Source organism: Mustela nivalis, assembly GCF_964662115.1.
Source record: "Mustela nivalis genome assembly, chromosome: 8".
In the NCBI taxonomy this organism is placed as follows: Eukaryota; Metazoa; Chordata; class Mammalia; order Carnivora; family Mustelidae; genus Mustela; species Mustela nivalis.
Genome location: NC_139027.1, coordinates 38,761,171 through 38,783,092, shown reverse-complemented (window position 1 = coordinate 38,783,092; position 21,922 = coordinate 38,761,171). Strand labels below are relative to the sequence as shown.

Genomic DNA, 21,922 nt, shown 5'->3' with positions numbered 1-21,922 from the left:
TTTGGAAAGTCCATAGATTGCCCACTGGAGCAGAAGGAAATTCAGAAATGCTTTAGACCACTTCCCTTGTTTTACATCTGAGCAAACTGAAGCTCCCGGAAGGGTCTAGCCTGGCCATGTCCCATGGCGAGTGGATGGCAAAATTGAGGTTCGAAGCCCAAGATGCACCAAGCGTGGACGGAGAAAGCCCACCCAGCAGTGTGCGTGCATCCACGTACCTTGCAAGATGTGCTGTGCAGAGTGGAGCAGGGGAGCGCAGGCTCTGGAGTCAGACTGCTGGGATTAAACTCCAGCTTCACCCCTTTCCAGCTGTGTGAGTGCAGACATGGAATGTGTGCACCTCAGTCTCCTCAGCAGTAAAATGGACAAAAGGGTAGGGGTATGATAGGGGTTCTGTGAGTTAATGTGTGAAAAGCACTCAGAACAGTGCCTAGCAAGTGGCATGCTCGTAATAATTACTGATTTCCTTTGTGCTTTGAAGGGCTGGTTTGTTTGAGGGTGATGGAGTTCAAAGGACTGTCCTCAGTCAGTACAGTACAGGGAAAGAGGATAGATTTTGGTGTCATAAAATGTCTGAGAAGACTAAGTTTATGCCTGGTATACTAAGCTTGACTGCTGTATCCTCAGCCCCTCAGTGATGCCTGAGAAATAGTGCTTGAATAGAAATGTGGGAGCCTGGGGTTTTCTGTATGTCACATACTATACTCTTCCTGGTCCACTGTGAAGTATGAAGGAATCTCACCTACTTTATGTATGAGGAAACTGAACCCTGAAGGGATTGTCACTTGTCTAAGGTCCCAGAATGTTAGTGGGGACCTGTGTGCAGGATCCAGGGTTCAGATCTAGGTCCCCTCTGGTCCGTCCCTGCAAACAAGCATTCTTTGCCAAGAACATTCCCTCGAGCGACTCTCTCAGGCGTCTGACTCCCTCTTCCTAACAAACCAAGCCCATTCCCAGGACATTAAGCCCCCAGAGGATGTGAGTGAGTGTGTGTGTGTGTGTCTGTGTCTGTGTCAGTGTGTATGACTGTATGTGTCTGTATGTGAGTATGTTTGAGTGTGTGTGAGTGTGTCCTCTGAGCGCGTGCAGCTGAATCTCAGTGACTGGGAGTCCTTTACTCTGTTGTCTGCCCTTTACGAAAGGACCAAGGTAGGTCAGAAGCCAGTATGTCCCTATGGCCTGTTGTCACTGTATGTGGTGTATCTGTGTCCCACAGGCCATGCGGGTGCAGACGGAGATGGAGCTGCGCATGTTCCGCCAGAACGAGTTCATGTACCACAAGATGCGCGAGGCTGCGCTGAACAACCAGCCCATGCAGGTCATGGCCGAGCCGAGCAGTGAGCCAACCCCAGCTCTGTTCCATAAGAAGCAGTGAGGCCCTGTTTGGTGGGGGCGGACTCCATGCCTGGGGAACTGGGGAGACATTCTGGAGGGAGTGGGTTTCTGGGCTGGAGGGAGTGGGTTTCTGGGAAGACCCTGGATGAGGATGTTCACTCTTGTTGCTGTGGGAATGTACTGTCCTGTGTTCCTCAGGTCAGTTTGGTTCATTAAACTTCGTTCAGTTCAGCTGAACCCTATCCGAGCCCCGCCTAGCCCAGCTTATCCTACCAATATTTATTGGGTGGAAAGCCCTAGGGATAAAGAAGCTTCAAGTGTAGCTGGGGAAGTGAAATGTAAACAGCTAAAGCAAAGTGTAATAAATGCAGCGGTAAACCGTATGGGGGGCGCAGTGGGGGGCATATGTCTGGTATGTGGGAGTGTGTGTATGCATTGGGAAGGGCATCATGGAGGAGGTGACATTTGAGGCGAGGGTGGCAGGGGCCTGGAGCCTCAGGAGGCTGCTCACTGATCTGCATTATCTCTGGGGCTGCTGGTCTCATTCAGGGTCTGGATTACTCAGGTCTTATCCGACGAGGATGGGTGACATCGGGCTTCCTCAGGTTAGCATGGAACTATGAAGAAGGGGCCATGTTTGGACCATTTAGGTTCTACTTGGAGAATCAAAACCTCTTAGTAAATATGAGAATGAGGTGAATATGCAGAAAGAGGTGTGCCTTTGCCTTAGCCACTGGAGGCCTCAGTTTAAGGTCTGGATTGCAAGTAATATTCGGAAACTATTTCTAAAATACCCAGAAAATGTCTCCTTCCCTCACCTTCACTGCCAAGCTTTGATTCCCTGTGATGTGGGTGCCACTTGGACAATATCTGAGATCTTCCTGGCCATTGGCCAAGTAGGATTGAAGTTGTAGCAGGATGAAGCTGAGGGAGAAACTTGTGCGATGGGTCTTGGGTTCAGCAGAATTGGTTTTGGGGAGTTTTATTTGCTTACATGTGCCTGGATGGTCTTTACCAGCTTTGACATCATCATAGGCCCTCAGTAAATTTCTGTTCTTAGTAAGGAATAATTGTGATTTCCCTTGCTTAATTTCTTTCACTGCCCATGCCCTGGGATCTCTGCTCTCTCACCAGGAAGAGTGTCTAATCCAGACTCTGCATGCCTAGGTTAGGATCTCCTTGGTGATGTGACCCACTTGCCATCATGTCCCGAGAGGTTGCTGTGGTTTCCACCCAAGAGTGAGGGTCTTGGAATCAGCCAATCTAGTTGTCCTGTTATCTTCTGGAGTTCTAGAATTCTCACCAATGTTTTAGGGGAATCCTGGAGCAAAGCTGTCCATTAGGGGTTGTCACCAAGTTTTCCAAACCATGACCCCAGAGCTCTAGCTACCATCTTGAAGTGATCCCACCAAGCCCCATATTTGTCACCTCTGCCTCAAATGTTAGTTCCTCCATCTCCCACTTCATCCTCAGAACCACCTCCTGCCTCCCTCTTAACCTCTCCAATGGCTCTTCAAATATGCCAACAACTGGTCCAAAGCTCTGTGAGTGTGCTACCTCTTTGCAGAATACTCATGCCTGGCATTCAACTGTTCTTCAAGGTTATCCCCTTCTCTAGAAGCTTTCACAGGAAGACTGGCAGTCTTCCAAGCCTTCATTCTAATAGGCCTAGAGATGGCACCAGCATTCTCCCAGGAACCCAGAGCACATTCAAATGATCACTCTCCTGCCTTCCTGTAAAACCGCCCTCCAAGCCTCTTCTCTTCTTTGTCACCATCCTCTGTGTACCTCTCTGAACACAAGCACTTCTCCACACTCCTTGCCAACCTCAGCTGGCCTTTGGGTGCAGCCTGGAAGTGTTTCATGTGCCCCTCATTGGCTCTCTCTCCCTTTTGCCCAGTAACTATCTCAGCCCTTCACCTCTGCCGTCTAGTCTTGTGCTTTCAGCAGAAGCTCATCTCCCACTTCGTAGAGAAACAGAGGTCTCTGATTGGACGCCCTCAGTTCTCTTCCCACATTCATGCACGTCTTGTCTGTCTTGACCTTCTTTCCCTCTTTCTCATGTCAGTGGAATGGGAGCCCCTCTCCTCCCACAAAACTAACTCTCCACCTGTGTCCTGGACTCCTCTGAAGTCCTCGGGCCTTACTTCACCTGTATTTCCCTCTCCACCCCGGATCCAGGATGTTCCTCCATCCACTGCCTTCCTCATAAACAAACATGCTGAGGATTCTTGGATCATAATCTTCACAGCTGAGTATGTTTTTTAAAGGACTTGTCTCTCATAGTTATTATCTGCCTTTCTTCACTTTCCATTTCTTCCTGAACCCCCTGCAGGCTGGCTTCCTGAACTCCACTAATATGGCTCACACAAGGTAACCTCTGGCAGGGTAGCTTCTCGTCCGTATTTGGCTTCCCTGCATCAGGTGACACTCCCAACCTTGATTTCTGGGTATCATTTCCTTGTGATGATCCTCTGATGTCCGTGGTTTCTCCATCTTCTTCCCTAACCCTGTTTCTCTGCCTGCCACCGATACATTGGCGTTTCCTGGGGTTGGGTTTGTTTTTTCTGGTCACTCTTGGATCGTCCTTATCTCACTCTGCACACACTCCCTGCATGAGCCCGGCTAGGCCCTTTGTTGAATCACTACCTTGAGGCTGATGTTCTTAACTCTATTCCCAGGCCTTGCTCAGGAGCTCCAGCCCCACATGCTCTCTCGAATGTTCTCCAGGCACATCACACTTGGCACATCCAAACTGAAACTCTTTCTCTTTCCCTTGTCCCCTCTCCCACATCTGTCCCTCAACACCCCACCAGGAACACCCGACTTCTGTTCTAGTCTCTCACTTCCATTGCATCCTAGACACCAATCCGACCTGCTCACTCCTGGGTCCCTGAGTGACTCATGTTCTCCTGGGCCTCTCTTTGAGTTTTGAACCATTCTATCTAAAATATCTGTAACCTGCCAACTCCAGTTCCTCTTTCAACATCCAGTTAGGAAATCATCCCTTCAGTGAAGCCTTTCACCAAGGCCTTAGCTTTTGCTGCCTGCCTGTCTGAGTCTCTGATATCACCTTCAAACCCCCCACCAGAACATTCTCCTCATGACATCACAGTTGCCTTTTTACTTATCTGCCTCCTCCATCAGATTGTGAACAGAAGCCGTGTCCCTTTAATTTTTTCCTATCCCCAGAACCTAGCCTGGGTCCTGGAATATAGTAGGTGCTCAGTTAATGTGTGTTGAGTGAATGAATAAGTGAATGAACTTGCTTATTTCAGAGCAGAAGAAACATAAAACTGCATATTTTGAGTTTTTATGTTGTAGCAGTCAACAAAGGCCATTAAATCATCTGTATTTCCAAGCAAATGTGTGTGGCTTCTTTCTTTGTGACAGTCTATTTAGAGCAGTGCTGTCGAATAGAACTTTCTGTGATGATGAAAATATATTGTGTCTGTGTCATCAAATATAGTACCCACTCACAACATCTGACTAAGCTCTTGAAATGTATCTAGTGTAAGTGAGGAACTGAATTTTAAATTATACTTCATTTCAGTTTAAATAGACAATGTGGCTATTGGCTGCTGTAATAGACAATGCAGTTTTAGAGAATAGCATACTTTTAAGATTATGGACACTGAGACCAGTGACGTTCCTATGTCAGCTCTCCTGATGTCAGCGGGATGACGACGTAGGACTGGTGATTTCACCCAGGCCTGTTTCCTCATTTCTACCTACCATACAGATTTGCTGTTGTGAAAGCCCTTTGAACAATGCCTGGCCCATCCTAAGTGCTCCAGGGGCACACCAGCCATGCTTCTGTCGAAGATCCCTCCCCCTGCAGAGAAGGTGAAGGTGGAGGGCAGACAGGAGCAGCAGTGGGCGGCCAGCTCTGGAGAGCCGACTGTGCCCTTCTCTTCCAGACTCCGCATTCAGCACCATCACGTTGATAGCTCGATGTTGGCCATGGTGGGAATATTTATACTGGGGCAATCGGCTTAACTTTAGAAGAACACATGAATTTTGGGGTGTTGTCCATCTATAAAAATGGAGTTTGCTACATGGAAGTAACAGAACGAATAGTTAAAAATGCCATTAAAGAAATCTTTCCTAACCCTGGGGTGAAATCTGCATTCTGAAGCTTGTGCCCCAGGACCATGACTAAACAGTCTAGGACCTCTGTCTGATTCCTCCCCTTCTGACTAGGCCACCGCTCACTGCACCACCAGTGTGTCAACAGACCCCTGTATTTAGGGCCCGATACAGCCACAGCTTGGGCCAATGGCTCAGGGTTTTCTTCTGTAAGGGTGCAGGAGGGAATCAGGAGAGCTGGGGCACACAGCAGAGAGAATGGCGACATATGGGAGGGCAGTCAGAGGTGCGAGCTCCCGGCCCGAGGTGTGCACATGGTAACACGTGGTAACATCCAGGGCACGAGGATGAACAGCCCTTCTGGAAGCTCCCTTGCCCACTCCTGGTCCTGCATTACAAATCACCCAATCCGTTTGCATAAGGCCCCCAGGAGTACGTCATCAGTCTCGGAGAAGCCCCACACACAGCACAACCCGGGGCTGGCACGTGTGGTCAATAATCTGGCATGAACTCGTCCTCCTCGTCAGCACCCCAGCTCCGCTTGGTCTGAGAACAGTCTGGTCCAGGCACAGGACTATGGTTTCCCAGATGTCCTTAGGGGCCTGTGGCCTGTTGTTGTTGTTTTAAGCCACCTCAGTGGCTTAAAATAACACAGATTTATCATCTGACAGTTCTGGAGGTCGAAGTTCAAAATGGGTCTCACACGGCTAAAATGGAGGTGTCAGCAGAGCTGGTTCCTTCTGGAGACTCTGGGGGAAGAATCTGTTTCTTGCCTGTTCCAGTTTCTAGAAACTTCTTCTAGAATGCCCACACTCCTTGGTCTGTGGGCCCAGTCAGCAGCCTTATCACTCCTCCTCTGATCCTCCTGCCTTCCTCTTTTACTTACAAGGATACTTTGGGCCCACTGGGATGAGCCGGGATAATCTCCCCACCTCAAAGTCTTTACCTTAACGAGTCTTCCCTCCCTTGCATCACATTGCAGCCACGTGCAATTTGCCTGCTTCCTCTTCCTCATTCACCAAGATAGGGGCTGTAGGTGCTCACTAAGTGAACCTCAGTCCTGTCTCACCGCCTTCCTCTGCCTGCCTGTCCCAGGCAGGTGTGGTGTGTGTGGAATCCCGCTAGAGACCAGGCACCTTCCTGGGTATGGCAGAGAGCTGGGGACGGTGCAGGGACCTGTAACTTGAAGCATCAGAGAGCGTTCCAGATGTGTGGTTTGTGTCCTTCTGCGGCATTCGCATTTAGCCTCATAGGCTGGTTCTTCGTCCTTAGGCACCATCTGGCATGTCAGGGTGTGTTTCTTGTGGGAAATTTTGTCTTGCTCACAATGGTAGGTGTTCAGGCCCTTCATACTGCTCATGGCTGAACTCATCATTTCCCTCCAAACCTCCACCAGCATCTACCTAGTTCCCCAAGATCTGGGCTATTATTATTACTTTTTAGATTATTTATTCATTTCACAGACAGCACAGTAGGCAGAGAGGCAGGCAGAGATAGGGGGGAAGTAGGCTCCCCGCCGAGCAGAGAGCCCGATTGCGGGCTCGATCCCAGGACCCTGAGATCATGACCCGAGCTGAAGACAGAGCCCAACCCACTGAGCCATTAGGGGCCTCTCTCTCCTTCACCCCCTGTAACGGGCTTCTGAGCCAGTCTCTTCAGCCCAGCATCTCTCCAATTCTGAAAACAGTACCGATTCAGGCTCTAGAGACTCTGCTCTGCACAGGTCACAGGAGGTTGCTCAGGACAGGCTGGCTGAGGACCCAGCCTGGACCTATGGTGGGGCAGCATTCCCCGACCCATAATGGGTGTGCTGGCAAATATTTAATAACAGTGTTGAGAAGAGCCCAGATATGTGACACGTGCTGATTTTTATGAAATACATACATACCCTCACCAGGGCCAACACTGAAGCTACCGAGCTGTATGTTAAGTTGGGAGCTGGTTCTAGCTGATTCCCGCATACCTCTGGATGCGACCCAAGCTAGGCAATTGGGCTCTTGGCAGGGCCCTTCTGAATTGGAGGAGGGAGAGTCCCTGCTCTTCTCTGGGAACACAGCTCTCAGTGTGTGACCTGGGAGGTGCTGCTAGTGGTACTCACTGCTGTTTGGAAAGTTCTGGGAGAACCTAAATGCGTCCAGAGAGAAAAAGGATGGGATAAGAAGAGAGAACGATTGGTAACATTGTTGTAAGACTTTGGACCCACCTGTTCTTTCCACTTCTGAGTCAGTGAACCCCCTCTTCACCCCACCCGACTTTAATTTTAGCCTAAGTAAGTATATATATATTTTTTCTATTTGGGACTGAAGGAGTTCCCACTGTGCTGGTTTGTTTCTGTTTATCTTACATCTCATCTCCACTCATCTCTGCCCTGCTCTGTGCCCAGAAGGCTGATCTCTGCTTTCTTGTTCAGCCCATGGGAGGACCCAGTAGAAGAAGGGAAGACAGAAGGATGGAGAGGTGGCATGTTACTCCCCATAGCAACCCCCCTTTCCTGCCCCCGCTCTGCCTATCCAGGGTTCAGCTCCTGTTGGGTAGCTCTCCAGTGGCTCCAGGGCTCAGTGAATTCAAGTAAAGCAGTTCCCCACGTAGTCCCTTCAAGCCTGTGGTTGGTAATGGCTTTCAGTGGTTGCTCGTCCCTGGGTGCCTCACCTACCTTGTGGGCTCCCTTTACTCAAACCACACCTGTGTGAATAGTGCCTCCCTTAAATTCTCATCAGGAGAACCCTTTTGAGTGAGGCTTATTTCCTGCTGATACATCCCTGACATATATCCGTCCAATGCGCTTCTTACCTCACAGGCAGTGCCTTGGTTCAACCCCCCACATCTCTCATCTGGGCCATTGCCACAGTCTCTTAATGGAGCCTCTGTATTCAGCCTTGACCCTTCTCATTGGTCCTTGACCCCATGGCCAGAATAATTCTCTACAATGCATTTAGTATTATGTTATTCTTGAAGCTAAAATCTCTTCAGTGATTGCCCACTGTCTCCAGGATCGAGTCCAGACTGCTTACCAGCGTGAAAGAATATTCCCGAAAGAGACTCTGTGTCCTTTCTCTGCCTCATCTTTTGCCAAGTCTCCATTTATACCATGCCTCCTGGCCAGGCAAACATCCTTGAACGCTTTGAGAGTCAGCTAAAATGTCTGGAGCTTGCACCCACTAGGATCACAGCAGGGATCATACTGTTGCCATGATGGATTAGGGATTGATCTCCACCTCCCAGGACCGCAAGTCTCCAGGCGAATCATTGTCAGAGCTTAGCACTGCCCAGTCCTGATTTGACTGAATGAGGCCAGGTTGTGTGGAGAAGATACACTTAATTTGATTTCTCCATGTCTACCCCATATTGGCTCCATGAAATCCTAGAAAATCATGGGATGGCCAGTGTGCCTCTAGTAGATATAGAAAAAGTACTCTGAAGATTGAATATTGATTAAGTTAGACACTCCCCCCAAATCACTTTCTTTACCCTAACGGGAATTAGTTTTTTAAGAAGAAGATAATTGGAAAAGTCTACATTTGCATGAATATAGATGCCGAAACTGGCTCTTTACAAATTAATGAGCACTTGTAGGTACAGAGTGTGCTCTGTCGTTGGGATGCCCACAGGACAGGTGGAGAGAAGGGAGCAGGGTCAGGAGGGGAGGGGGGTCAAGGCAAAAATAACTGATACCATCAACAGCTGTTTATTCAATTTAAAATTGACTTCAGGCCCAAAGTTCTCTGGGCACCTATACAAAATCCAAATGCAGCATAAAATTAAATTTATTTTTTGGGTATAAATACACAAACAATCCCCTCCAAAAGTAAGAATTGTTCCCAGGAGATCTCAGTTAGGAAGAGGCTTTGGGAATGTTGTCAGATCCCAAGAGGCCTGGTTGAAGAGACCCTGTTTCTACTACATCCCTCCCCCTGTGTAGCTTCTCAGCTGCGTGGTCCTTGGAGACCTCTCCTCTCTGTGCCTCCTCATCCGCTCACAGATGCTTCTCTGGGCATAACAGAGTGGCTGCTAATGGTCTGGAGGTCAGAGCCAACTGCAGCTCTCTCAGGAATCCAAGGGGCAGTAATGACATGCCTTTTGGAATGGCACACGCATCATTTTTTAGAAAAGATTTTATTTATCTTTTTTTAAAAGATTTTATTTATTTTATTTTTTAAAAGATTTTATTTATTTGTTTATTTTATTTATTTGCACACACACACCCAAGCAGGAAAGTGGCAGGCAGAGGAAGAGGGAGAAGCGGATTCCCTGATGAGTGGGGAGGCTGATCCAGGGCTCAATCCCAGGACCCTGGATCTTACCCTGAGCTGAAGGCAGACACTTAATGGACTGAGCCACCCAGGTGCCCCCATGTGCATCATTTCATCTGTTATTTACCCAAGCCACAGGAGAGGTATTGTGTCGTCCAATTTACAGATGAGAAAACTATGATCCAAAATCAAGGGTTAGTTAACTAGAACCTTGTCTTCCAGCCCACTTTTTTTTTTTTTTTTTAGAGAGAGAGAGGGAGAGAGCACACAAGTGCTGGAGTGATGGGCAGGGAGGAGCAAAGGGAGAGGGAGAATCTTACTGCCCTGGACATGGAGCCCAAGGCAAGGGGTGAGGGTGGGGGTCTCAATCTCAGGACCCTGAGATCACAACCTGAGCCAAAACCAGGAGTCTGACACTCAACCAGCTGAGCCAATCAGGGGCGCCTAAATCATATACTTCTAAAAAAAAAGGTCAGGGCTCATTAAAAAAAATAATTCCACATAATTAGTTCCTTGCAGAAAATTCAATATAAATAATGCAAAAAGTTCTCTTGACTTCCCACACCAAAGACAATGGCTATTATCTGGCGTTCCAACAATTTGTGATCATATACATGCATGTATATTATGTAAATAGATAATTTTGTTTCATATTTTAACAAAATTTACATGATATTGTACAGGTGATACTATTCAGAAACTTGCTTTTTTTTTTTTTTAAAGCTTTGTCTGAGAAAGAGTTCTATGACAATACTTAGAGACCTACCTCATACATTAACTCTACCACACATTATTTCTAAGTATGACTATACCACACTTTATCTAACCTTTTCTTACTCCTGAGCATTTTTTTTTCCAGTTTTTGGCTATTGTATCCTTTATATGCTTTTTTTTCTTTTTTTGGTATGTGTTTAAACATTTCTCTAGGGAGACAAGACATACAACAATGGTATTGCTAGGTGTTAGAGAATTCACATTGAAAATATTAGTGGGTATTGTTAAATGGTGCGCCACACAGGCTGTAACAATTTTCATCTGTACCACTGATGCAAGAGTCATTCCTCACATCCTTACAAACACTCCCTGTTATCAACCCTTTCACTTTTTGCTAGTTTGATTTGTAAAATGATATCTCATCTTACCTCCCTCCTCCCTGATTACTTTGAGACTCAGCCTACTTCACACTGAGAATTACCCATGAATATGCTCACCCCACATTCCCACTGACTTGCTGGGCTTCTTACTGGTTTTGATATTCTATTAACCTCAGTTACGTAAGTCGCAAATATTTCTCCCACTTTTTTGCTTTTTTTGGAAACTATGTTTATAGTGTCTCTTTTCACACAAAACTTTATGGTTTTGAGGTAGTAATATGAATCAATCTTTTCCTTCGTGGTTTTTGCACCTTTTTAAGAAGGTCTGTATATAGATATGTTTATCTACAGTATCTATTTTTAATATTTTTAAATTTAATATTTTAAATATTTAAATTTAATATTTTTAATACTTTTAAATATTTCCCATTTATTCACTTAGCTCTTTAGTTCATCTGAAATTTATTTTTGTGAATGGCATGTTGTAGTGTGCTATAGGATTTTCCCCCCTGTATCTTCCATCTCTGAATTCTCACTGAAGCTCTGAAACTCTTTCCTTAAGGGTGACTTAGTAGCCCAAATTATGTTCCCCCTTTTTTCCCAAGGCCCTGCTCCACACAGGAGAAGGAGGGAAAACTTATGGTAGATACATGGATAGTGCAAGGCAGGAAGAATTTTATCCAATAGAGCTGTGCTGATAAATGCCAGAGAGAGGGAAAGAGCACTTTCAGCGGTACAATTTAGGATGCCTTCTTGAAGGAGGTGGCAGTTAAATTGCTGGGGGAATGAGAAGTTGTTTAGTTTGATTGGAATGTATATTACAGGAAAGGGTTGCAGGCTATAATCATGCAAGGGTCGGCAACCTACAGTGCCTGGGTCAGTTCCGGCTGCCACCTGTTTCTACAAGGTGTGCGAGCTTAGAATGGTATCCAGTGTTTAAATGGTTGAAAAAAAAAAAAGAAGAAGAAACTGTTTTATGACATATGAAAATGACATGAAATTCAAATGTCAGTGTCCATAAATAAAGTTTTGTTGAAACACAGCCACGCCCATTGGTATATTGCCTGTGGCTGCTTTGTGATCTAAAAGCAGAACTGGGGAGTTGAGACAGAGACTGGATGGCCCACAACACTGAAAATATTTACTCTCTGGCTTTTTATAGCAGAATTGTCCCAACCTCTGTTAGAGAGACCTGAAGGTTTAGGAGTTTGACTGTTATGTGCTAGGGAATATTGTAGGAAGCATTCTGATCAGTGTTGTTTTACGGAAGACGCCTGTTCATGGAGATTGGTAGATGAGAGAGAGAGGGGCATCCAGCTCCTTGCCTGTATGGCTGACTGGGAAAGGTCATTCCAGGGTGGCTTCACAAATGCAGCCACATCTCATGTTTCTTGTATGATCACCCTTCGGACCTGACCCAGCAGGATAGTACATACAGATCATCAAGATTTAAAAAAAAAATAGGTGACCAGGGGGCACCTGGGTGGCTTAGACTGTTAAGTGTCTGCCTTTGGTTCAGGTCATGATCCCATGGTCCTTGGATAGAGCCCCCCATCGGGCTCCCTGCTCAGCAGGGAGCTTGCTTCTCCCTCTCCATCTGCCTGCTGCTCTGCCTACTTGTGCTCTCTCTTTCTCTTTGTCAAATAAATAATAAAAAATAAAATAATATCCATATAGGTGATCAGGGCCCATTGATACCAATAGCACCAACATTGACAAGCCATCAAGAAGAAAAGATGTTTTTTTTAAAACAAAGTTTGCTTTATTACATTAATTTTACACAGTAAAAGAATATGAAGTGCAGACTTGTTTAAATTCTCTTGCTGACTCTCTTGAAGACAATGTCACCCAATGTCATGGTCTGAAAGTAAAAAAAAAAAAAAATCATGAAATGTTCATCCGATGTTCAGTTGTACAAGGTAATGAAGGCTACAAAATCATCCCAAATATGCCAGCATGTGAAACAACACAAAGATTTCTCTGTTTTCTGTTAGATCAGAGGAAGGGCAGGTGATCTTTTCTAAAATCCCATGCCAGGTCTTTTCCACTTCACTTCCTCATATGAAGAACTGTCCTGCCTTTTAGTGAATGCCTTTCTATATCTATGGCTGTGAAAGCAAGACCGTCCAAATGAGTCCAGTTCAATCCAATTTCTCGAAGTTTCATTGAGTGCCTACTATGTACCAAAGGAGCCCTTTAGCTTCAACAGCAATGGAATGGAATGAAAATATCTAGGTTTGAACCCTGGTTCTATAGCTCATTAGCCGGATGGCCTTGGACAGGTCAACCTATTAAATCCCTCATCCTGCCTCCCTCACAGCTGAGGGGAAGATTAGGGGAGCTATCAAACGCATATCCAAACAGACAAAAAGCCTATCAAAGGACTTTGGCCGGACTGAGACCAGGACAGGCTGGTTTCCCTCCACCCTGCTGGTACCTCCTTCCTGCTGTGCTCTGAATGTGCCTGGCAGGGGTGGGGACAGCATGTTTCCTTGCTGACCTTCACACTCCCCCTAGTTGAGGGATTTTCCCACTTGAACAAGGAGTGGTGTGACAGACCCCTGGGTAGCGTTCTGCCTTCTGTTACTCCCCAAAGCACTTTCTGGGGGCAAAAAGGATCCAGAGGACCCTCCTCTTCTGCTAGAGAAACACTGTGCTATTCACCCCCAAATCAGGGACAGGACATGGCCGACTCCCAGGCACCAAGGAGGATTGCCCATCTGGAGAGTGCCCCTCATAAGCTACCGTAAAATTGCTCTGAATATGATTCTCCTTGTAAAAGCCCGTGAGCAAGCCTTACAGCTCCATTGCGGTGGAGACTGAGAAAGGTGGGTCATGCTGGTGGCTCTGAAGGACCCTGTCTCTCCCTGTACCAAGCACCCACTTACCCATCCCATGTGGGATGTTTGTTTAAATTCTCTTGCTGACTCTCTTGAAGACAATGTCACCCAATGTCATGGTCTGAAAGTAAAAAAAAAAAAAAAAAAAAAAAAATCATAAAATGATTTTTATGATCATAAAATGGGGAGGCTAGCCCGCATCCACTCCAAGATGGTCCCAAGTATATGAGCCCACACCATCTCTAACGGGAGTGGCTCCCTGTAGGACTGCACAGCACACAGCTGTGGATGACAGCCCCCGCTCAGAGGAACCCTCGTTCTGCCATTTCCTGGCTCTTCGTTGCCTCAGTTTCCCCCCTTAGAAAAGTCAGGGTGGTGGGAAGATAGAGATCGTGTGTGTCAACTGCCTAGTACATCATGGGTCCTCAGTAAGTGGTAGCCAAGGTCGAGCACAGGAAAGGTGGTGGGGGAGCTGCACCTCACCCTGACTTCTCCCTTCCCCTCAAGCATGGGGAGCCACCAGCTCAGAGTGCCAACTCACGTTGGTAATCACGTCGCCATTGAGTTCGGTCACGGACTTGATGCCTTTGAAGGTTGTCACCAGTTTATTGTCACCTTCCATCTGGACCACCGCCTGCAGGGGAGAGAAGAGATGAGCTGTGAGGAAAGTCTGGGAAGGGAGCAGGACTCTTGACTGTAACACAGGCTCCCCCCACCCCCCCAGGTCCTGGCTGACAACAGCCAAGCCACTTACGTCCCCCAGTCCTCTGGATTAAAGACAGGAGGTGCATTTGGGTGGCTCAGTGGGTTAAAGCCTCTGCCTTTGGCTCAGGTCATGATCCCAGGGTCTTGGGATCAAGCCCAGCTTTGGGAATCTCTGCTCAGCAGGGAGCCTGCTTCCTCCTCCCTCTCTCTCTGCCTGCCTCTCTGCCTACTTGTGATCTCTATCTGCCAAATAAAATAAATAAAATCTCTAAAAAAATAAAATAAAAGCTAAAGAAAATGCCAGGGCTCCTTTGATCAAACTTTTAATTTATGGTACGTGAACTAGAAATGAGTGTAGGACACCTAAGTGGTCTCAAATGCAGGCACTAAGATAAAACTGGAAAAATCCCAATTCTCCAAACTGATGGACAGAGGGAATAGCAAAATTCCAAACACTAGCTGGTTGGGAGAACACCTATCTAGCTGTGGCATGTGTTCCTTCCAGCACATTTTATTGCGTATTGTGGTCTCTTTTTCGAGCTTTATGCATCCAGGAAGAGACAGCAGAAACCCAGCAGGAAACAGAAGAACCTGGACAAGGTTAAGAATGTACCTCCAAGATGGACAACTGGAAAAGGCCTGTGGTAAAACCCACAATGGCCTGCCCCTTCCTACAGGCATATCAAGAGAATTTCCCTCCTAAAGTTTATTACACATTTCCTGGCTTGTAATGTCATATCCAGGGAAGGAGAAATAAAAGTCTGTCAGTAGAGGTAAAAAGACCAACACGCTGAGGCCAAGGCACAAAGTTGTCGAGAGTGGGAGGGGTGAAGACAGCTGCTCTGTGGTGTTGGCTGTGCTAGGCGTGTGGAGTTTCCCGGGGAGGAAAAGAAGTCTCTAGTGGGCACCCCACTGCCTCTGATCTCTCTGCCATCATCTTCTGGACATTTCCACAGTGCCCTCACCCCAGCTCTCAGGGCACACCCTGAGCCACAGCCCAGCAGAGTGATGCTGCCCTGCCCACTGCCTTCTGTCAGGGAGGGGAGGCTATGCCCATTTTACAGATGAGGTACCTGAGGCCAGGGGCTCAGTGACCTCTGAAGGCTTGGTCTGAGGGCCTGCCCAGGGCCTTGGTATTCTGGTGTTCTTGGTGTTGCCAGCACCTCCTCCAGGAATTCTCTGCCCATGACCAGAAACTGTAGGCTCAGCAAGGCTGGTTTACTTTGGGCTCAAGGATGACATCGCAACAAGAAGGGCATCCCTGGAGCTTCGTTCCTGAAGCTATTTGGTCTTTCTGGCTCCCAACGTAGAAGTGGAGCCACAGATAAGGTATCCGTGGTGGGAACTGTGAGGTGGGAGCCTGGCAGGATGAATCCCTAGGACCAGGTTCAGGGAAAGTTCCAGAAGCAGAGAGTGGTGTGAGGGGGCACCTCCTACCTTGACCTTCTCCCCAGTCATGGTCTCCAGCTCACACTCTTCCCCCAAGGTGAACTCATTTTGGATCACTTTGGGCCCCGTGGTGATGGTGAGCTTGAAGTGCTTCCCGTTCTGCACAATTTCTGACACCCCCTTGATGTCTTTCCCCTTCTGGATGAGTTCGTCAGGCAGACCTGGTGGAAATCATTTGAGGTTCAGAGATGAGCGGAGGTGGGAGCTGCAGGGCGGCGGTCACAGAGAAACTCTGTGGCGTGGAGTCAGACAGGGAGGGGCCGTGTCTCCCCAGAGGCCAGAGGCCCGGACTGAGTCCTGTGAGCAACATGGGCTTGGGCCTCTGAAAGGAAAGGTCGGTGTCCTGACTTGGCCTGACCTGACGGTCCACTGTTGGGGGCTATAAAAGAAGACACTCCTGTGTCCTGAGGAACCTTTACTCTAACGAGTGCCCTGGTTCCCGCTCGCTCTTCTATCTCACGCCAGACTTTGCTCTGAGTATCAGTGTTTCATTCCACACCCAGAGTGACCACACAGTTTGTGTTCTGGCCAGGTCCCTCCTGAGAGCGAGAGGGGGAGCTATCAATAATATGCCAGGACACCGCGGGCCAGCCGGGACAGCGCCCGGCGATCCTGTGGCCACGGGTCCCCCCTTCGGCCTCTGCTGTCGAGGTGCAGGGGGACTCCCTTGCCCTGGGACAGACATTTACACCTTTCAGGGCACAGGTATGCTGTTCTACGAAGTGAGGGCCCCGTGTGTTGGCAGTGGGGGTAGAGAGTCCTATGGCCTGAGTAAGGGACTCGCAACGGAGGTGGCGTGGCACCCTGTAGAAGAGCCTAGCTCTCGGCTAGCCCTGGAGGTCCTCCTCCCTCTGCCTCTGCTGTCTTCCCCACACCCTTCCCTGTTGGCACCCTTCTGTCCCACTGCCCCTTTCCTCATAGGATTCCCTCTGCCTGGAGCATGCTCCCTCACCCCATCTCCTAGGGACCGCTTGCTCACCTGCCAAGGCCCAGCCGAGGCTCACCTTCACCGTGAGCAAGCCCCTCTTTGTGCCCTCCCATGAGCCCCTCATCCTTCTGCACATGACCCTGGGGGGGGCACAGAGGAGTAAAGTGGGGTCTCTGGAACCAGTATCCACTTCGTATCCCAATGCAAATGCTTCCTACCTGTGTGACCTTGGTCTGTATTACTTAACCTTTCTAGGCCTCAGCTGTCTTGACTGTGAAATGGGAATGATATTACTATCCAACTCAGAGATTTTTGGTGACGATTCAATGGGGTATTGTATATTAAGGGCTTTGCACAGTGTCTGGCAGTGAGTCAGGTTAGGAGGTTAGGAAATGCTTTACTGCATCTCTACTTTTTTTCCATCTCTAAACTGTGACTTGGAAATGGGACTCATTTCCAAGTTATCTGTCTCCCTGGTGTCCATCCAGCACAGTGAGCAGCATGTGGTTGGCCTGAGTCAATGTTTGTTAGAAGAAGGAATGAATGAATGAACGAACAAATGAATGGATGAGTGAATGGGGGAGGGAGGTCACACAGTGAGGGACCAGCAGAGATTGCCTATAGAATGGCCTTGTCCAGTGAGTAATAGCACAAGCTGCAAATGACTACAAAAATCCTATGTATCACATGGCCTCTGGTCTGTGCAAAGCCTGGAACCTTCCTCCCATCCCCGAATCAAGACTCTGATGAGCCACTGACAACAGGGCCAGACCCTCGCAGCCATGACCCCCACCCTTGGTGCCCAGCCCAGCACTCACCAACGGCCTTCATGAAGGCCTCAAAGTTTTCCTGGCTCTGCAGCTGGTACTTGCCGGAGAAGTTCATGGTGGCGACAAGGCTGGCTCCAAGCGGATTGGCAGCTCTGCTGGCTGGGCTGCCCAGTGTGGTCTGATTTATAGGGGGCTCCTTCCGCTTCGGATGTCGGACATAGGTCAGCCGCTGTCGACTCCTTTACGGCCAGGTTCAAACATTAACTGCTAAGAGCAATGGTCAATGATAAAAAAACAGGATTAGAGCAGAGGTTTGCTCTAATTCAGTAAACATTAGTGGCTGTCCATTAACTGCAAAGCCCTAAGTTCCTATAGCCTTTAATGTGCCAATCCTCCATTAAATGTGCGTGTGTGTATGTGTATGTGTGCATATCTGCACATGTATGCATGCGACTGTGTTCCCAGAGATGTGTGCTTATAAACGTATGTGTGTGCCCATATCCATGTGTGTACTTAGATCTAGACACAAAGAAAAATGCCGAAGAATGCTTTTAAACTCAAAACTTCTCCTTATTTACATAACCTTATGATCTCTTCCATCTTTTTTTTTTTTTTTAAGGATTTTATTTATTTATTTGACAGAGAGAGACACAGCAAGAGAGGGAACACAGCAGAAGGAGTGGGAGAGGGAGAAGCAGGCTTCCCAGGGAGCAGGGAGCCTGATGCGGGACTCGATCCCAGGACTCTGGGATCATGACCAGAGCCAAAGGCAGACACTTAACGACTGAGCCACCCAGGAGCCCCATCTCTTCCATCTTTATCATTACACAAACATAATATTTACAAAGCTGTCATAAGCCCCTGGCGCTCTTTCATATTCTGGGATTCCTCTTGATAATTCCAAGCTCTGCACTGTGAACATCAGTCTCCATTTAAGGGTATCAAACACAGCACTGCTTCCTGAAGGGTAGGTGGGAACCACAGAAACTGGGTGTGCGCAAAGTGGGAAGTATTTTATGAGGCAGAGACGAGGTAGGAGAGAGGAAGCAGGTAGTCCCAGCTGGGCCAACGAAACTCATCCAGGGGGTGCCATGCCCCATGTTTGCTTTCTCGCTGCTCCCTCTGCCCTTCCCTCCCCTTCTCCACTTGCTCACCTCCTCTAGAAATCCTCTGGGCTCATAGGGCACTTTGTAAATACCCATGGTCCAGATCCTACTGGGGTTATTTCTCTATGTTTTCTTCTTCGTTTCTTCCTTGGTATTCCCAATACGTAGCACCTCGTAGGTGTCCATGATAGGTCAGTAAACCAAAAACCATCAAAAGATAATGAGGCCATGGATCGCCTTGTTGAAGGAAAATGGGAAATATGGAAAATTAGGTTGGCACAGCCCTTCTCATCACTGCATCATTGGGGCAGGGCAGTCGGGATCAGGGTGTGTGTGTGCGTGTGTGTGTGTGTGTGTGTGTGTGTGTAACCAGGCAAGTGCATAGATGAGACTCCAGCGAACAGGGCTGGCAGCGGGTAAATCTGGGACCGAGAGCCGGCTACTCTCTTCCCACCTCTGTCCACTCTTTCTCCTTCCTCCGAGGTCCCGTTCTGCCATTCCAGCCCGCACTGGGGTAGACGGTGGGAGATTGGTTCTGTCTCCTGGACAGGGCTCTCCGCTGCCAAGGGACCCTGTCTGTCCTTACCGGCAGCACGATCGCCAGGATGGCTGTACACTCACTCACTCAGCTGCCAACATTCTGGGCTGCCAGAGCATCTGCTCTGGAAGCCCAGCAACCCTCAGGTTCTGGCTGTAAAGGAGTCAGGGGACACGTGAGTGTATGAGGGCTCGTCCCAGGGACACTGACCACAGGAAGACAAGCCGGGGGAGCACAGCGCTAACACGAGTGTATCGGTCCGCAGGAGAGCCATGCTCTTTATCTCCAACTCCCTCTCACGTACTCTCTCAAATTTCCAGAATGTGGACCTGTGGCTCTAGCAAAGCACTTGAGAAGTCCTCTCATCCCCCCATGTGCTCAATGTCAAAGCCCTCCTGTGGTGTCCCTGCCAGGTGGTGTCAGCATACAGCCTGCCACAGAAAGATCGCTCTCTCCTGAGCAGCATGGGCAGAGGGCACTGGTTGACGGCCATCACACAGATCCTAGCACCAGTAAGCCCGTCCCTCGGGGGCAGAGGGGTGCTCCCTTCTGCCCTTTCTGCTCGGTCCCCCTCTGACAGTGCCCAGGACACAGAGTGCTTTCCAGGCCACGGCTCAGGATGGCTCCTGGAGAGCACAAAGCAACCTTGGAAGCCCAGAACACACCACCATTTTTAGGCACGGCAAATGCCCTAGCACCCAGCTGGCAGGGGGAGAGCAGACTCAAGGGATGACAGGCACATCTTGTTCTAAGCCTTAATTATGCACCTCATCATATCGACTTACTCATAGTAGATCCTAATCTCCTCCAAGTGGGACAATGACTTTTTTAAGATTTTTTTTTTTTTTTTTTTTTTGAGAGAGAGAGAGAAGGGGCAGATGGCAAGAATCCCAAGAAGAGCTGTGAGCCAGATGTGGGGCTTGATCCCATGACCCGGAGATCATGATCCAAGCCAAAATCAAGAGTTGGATGCTCAGCCAACTGAGCCACCCAGGGGCCCCAGGAACAATGATTTTTTATTTTGTTTTTTAAAAAGATTTTATTTATTTATTTGACAAAATAAATTACAAGTAGGCAGAGCAGCAGGCAGAGAGAGAGGGGGAAGCAGGCTCCCTGCTGAGCAGAGAGCTTGATGCAGGGCTTGATCCCAGGACCCTGAGATCATGATCTGAGCCAAAGGCAGAGGTTTTAACCCACCAAGCCACCCAGGTGCCCGAGATTTTATTTTTGATATGTATATATAAGGCAGTGAAAAATCCATTATCTTAAAAATTGGCATTGGAATTCCTCTCGGAGAGGAAACTCTCTGAGTGTGTGTGTGTGTGTGTGTAAATGGTTGAAGAAGCCTCTTGGGAGGGAGACTGAGTGAAACCCAAGCTCTGTGATCAGCGGGGGCTCGGGAGGTGATGTGGAAATCCTGCTGGGCTGTGCAGCACGCCAGAGAGGCCACCTCTCTCCCCGCTGGAGGTCAGGAAAGGAAAGAGAGCAGTGCTGTGGGAGGGGAACCAGGGAGTGGGTGTGGGGTGACGGGCACGAAGACACCCCCAGTGGCAGTAAGGCACGGAGAGCTTCAGGAAACTCCTGTTGCTTTTGAAGCTGCTTATTTGCTGTCAACTGAATCCCCATCCACCCTTCCTTAATTCCCTCCCCAACCACCTCAGATGCTTTCGTAAAACGTAATTCATAAGTGTATAAGGTGGTGACTCACAGACCTGTACCCCTGGGGCTAATAATACATTATATACTTATTAAAAAATTAAAAAAAATTAAAAAACGTAATTCATAAATCAGGACAGGTGCAAAAGGAACATGATGAAGGGCTGAGTTTCCTTTCTGGATGGATGGCACGGAGATGAGATAGCACACGTGAAACCATACAGATCTTCCTTGACTTAGGACAGCGTTATGTCCCAATAAACCCATCATGAGCTGAAAACACCGTGAGTGGAAAATGTGTCTACCACACTTAACCTACAGATCATAGCTTAGCCCAGCCTCAATTGCACGCGCTCAGGACACTTATATTAGCCTGCATTGGGCAGAATCATCTAAGGCCAAGTCTATTGTATAGCCAAGTATTGAATGTCTTGTGTAATTTATTGACTACTGTACTGGAAGCGAAAGACAAAGTTTACACGGGTACAGTGTGGCTGTAAGTGTATTGATTGTTGACTTTTGTGATCATGTGGCTGATGGAGCCAAGGCTCATAGTGGCTGCCCAGTATCTCAAGAGATGATTGTGCTGTGGATCATTAGCCATATCATAGTCACACCAGGGTAAACTCAAAAAACCCTAAGTTGAACGTAAATCAGGGACTGTCTGTATCAGGAAGCAGGGTGTTTACAGGATCACGGTACGCCTCAAGGATCCCCCAAAATCTTAGCGAGGTCTTTGGAGGAATTCAAACAAATTTTACCCAAATCCCAGAGTGCCATGTGATCCCAGATAGTACTGGGTGGCACAGACTAATAGCCACAGGCTGTTAGCTGGTATGTGTCTGTGTAACGACTGCTGTGGCCGGACTAAATTCAAATCCCAACCGAGACCCACCCAACCCCACCTCACCTACCACCTCGCCAAAGAACTTTCCAAACACCTATCAGGGAGCAAATCAGTAGGAACTTGCCTCAATGAGGAGTTTGGGAGTTTTTAAAGGAAATGGTGATGAGGAGGCTATTAACCCTCTCCCTTGTGGCCGTGAAGGGCTCAATTTGGGAGACTCTACGGGTAGTGCCACGGGCACACCACGTTGTCCCACGTGGCCGCTACCGCCCAGCATCTCTCCTCGGATGAAGGGATACCCGGGTCCACATCCAC

At 48.2% G+C, this 21,922-nt stretch overlaps 2 protein-coding genes across 3 annotated transcripts in view; one reads left to right on the top strand and one right to left on the bottom strand.

The window, feature by feature from the left end:
- SMYD1 (SET and MYND domain containing 1) overlaps positions 1 to 4,701 on the top strand; it is a 41,782-nt gene extending 37,081 nt beyond the window's left edge. For both annotated transcript variants that reach the window (XM_082743480.1, XM_082743479.1), the window contains one exon: positions 1,217 to 4,701. In XM_082743480.1, the coding sequence (XP_082599606.1) occupies positions 1,217 to 1,375 (159 nt within the window). In that variant the 3' untranslated portion in view covers positions 1,376 to 4,701. The remainder of the gene's footprint in view (positions 1 to 1,216) is intronic.
- Positions 4,702 to 12,507: 7,806 nt separating this feature from the next.
- On the bottom strand, positions 12,508 to 17,664 carry FABP1 (fatty acid binding protein 1). The gene is made up of 5 exons (XM_082743054.1): positions 17,509 to 17,664; positions 15,751 to 15,923; positions 14,150 to 14,242; positions 13,657 to 13,729; positions 12,508 to 12,629 (listed from the first exon to the last, which is right to left on the bottom strand). Exons 1-4 carry the CDS (start codon positions 17,573 to 17,575, stop codon positions 13,679 to 13,681), a joined length of 384 nt encoding a protein of 127 aa, XP_082599180.1. The 5' UTR covers positions 17,576 to 17,664; the 3' UTR covers positions 12,508 to 12,629; positions 13,657 to 13,678.
- Positions 17,665 to 21,922: the final 4,258 nt, after the last annotated feature.

What these genes read in the sequence shown, in the direction of transcription:
- FABP1 (XM_082743054.1), bottom strand. Translation starts at nt 17,575, where the DNA reads ATGAACTTCTCCGGCAAGTACCAGCTGCAGAGCCAGGAAAACTTTGAG. An exon ending in GGCCTTCATGAAGGCCGTTG is followed by an intron (nt 15,924 to 17,508) that starts GTGAGTGCTGGG and finishes GATTTCCACCAG; the next exon opens with GTCTGCCTGACGAACTCATC. An exon ending in TGACTGGGGAGAAGGTCAAG is followed by an intron (nt 14,243 to 15,750) that starts GTAGGAGGTGCC and finishes TCTCCCCTGCAG; the next exon opens with GCGGTGGTCCAGATGGAAGG.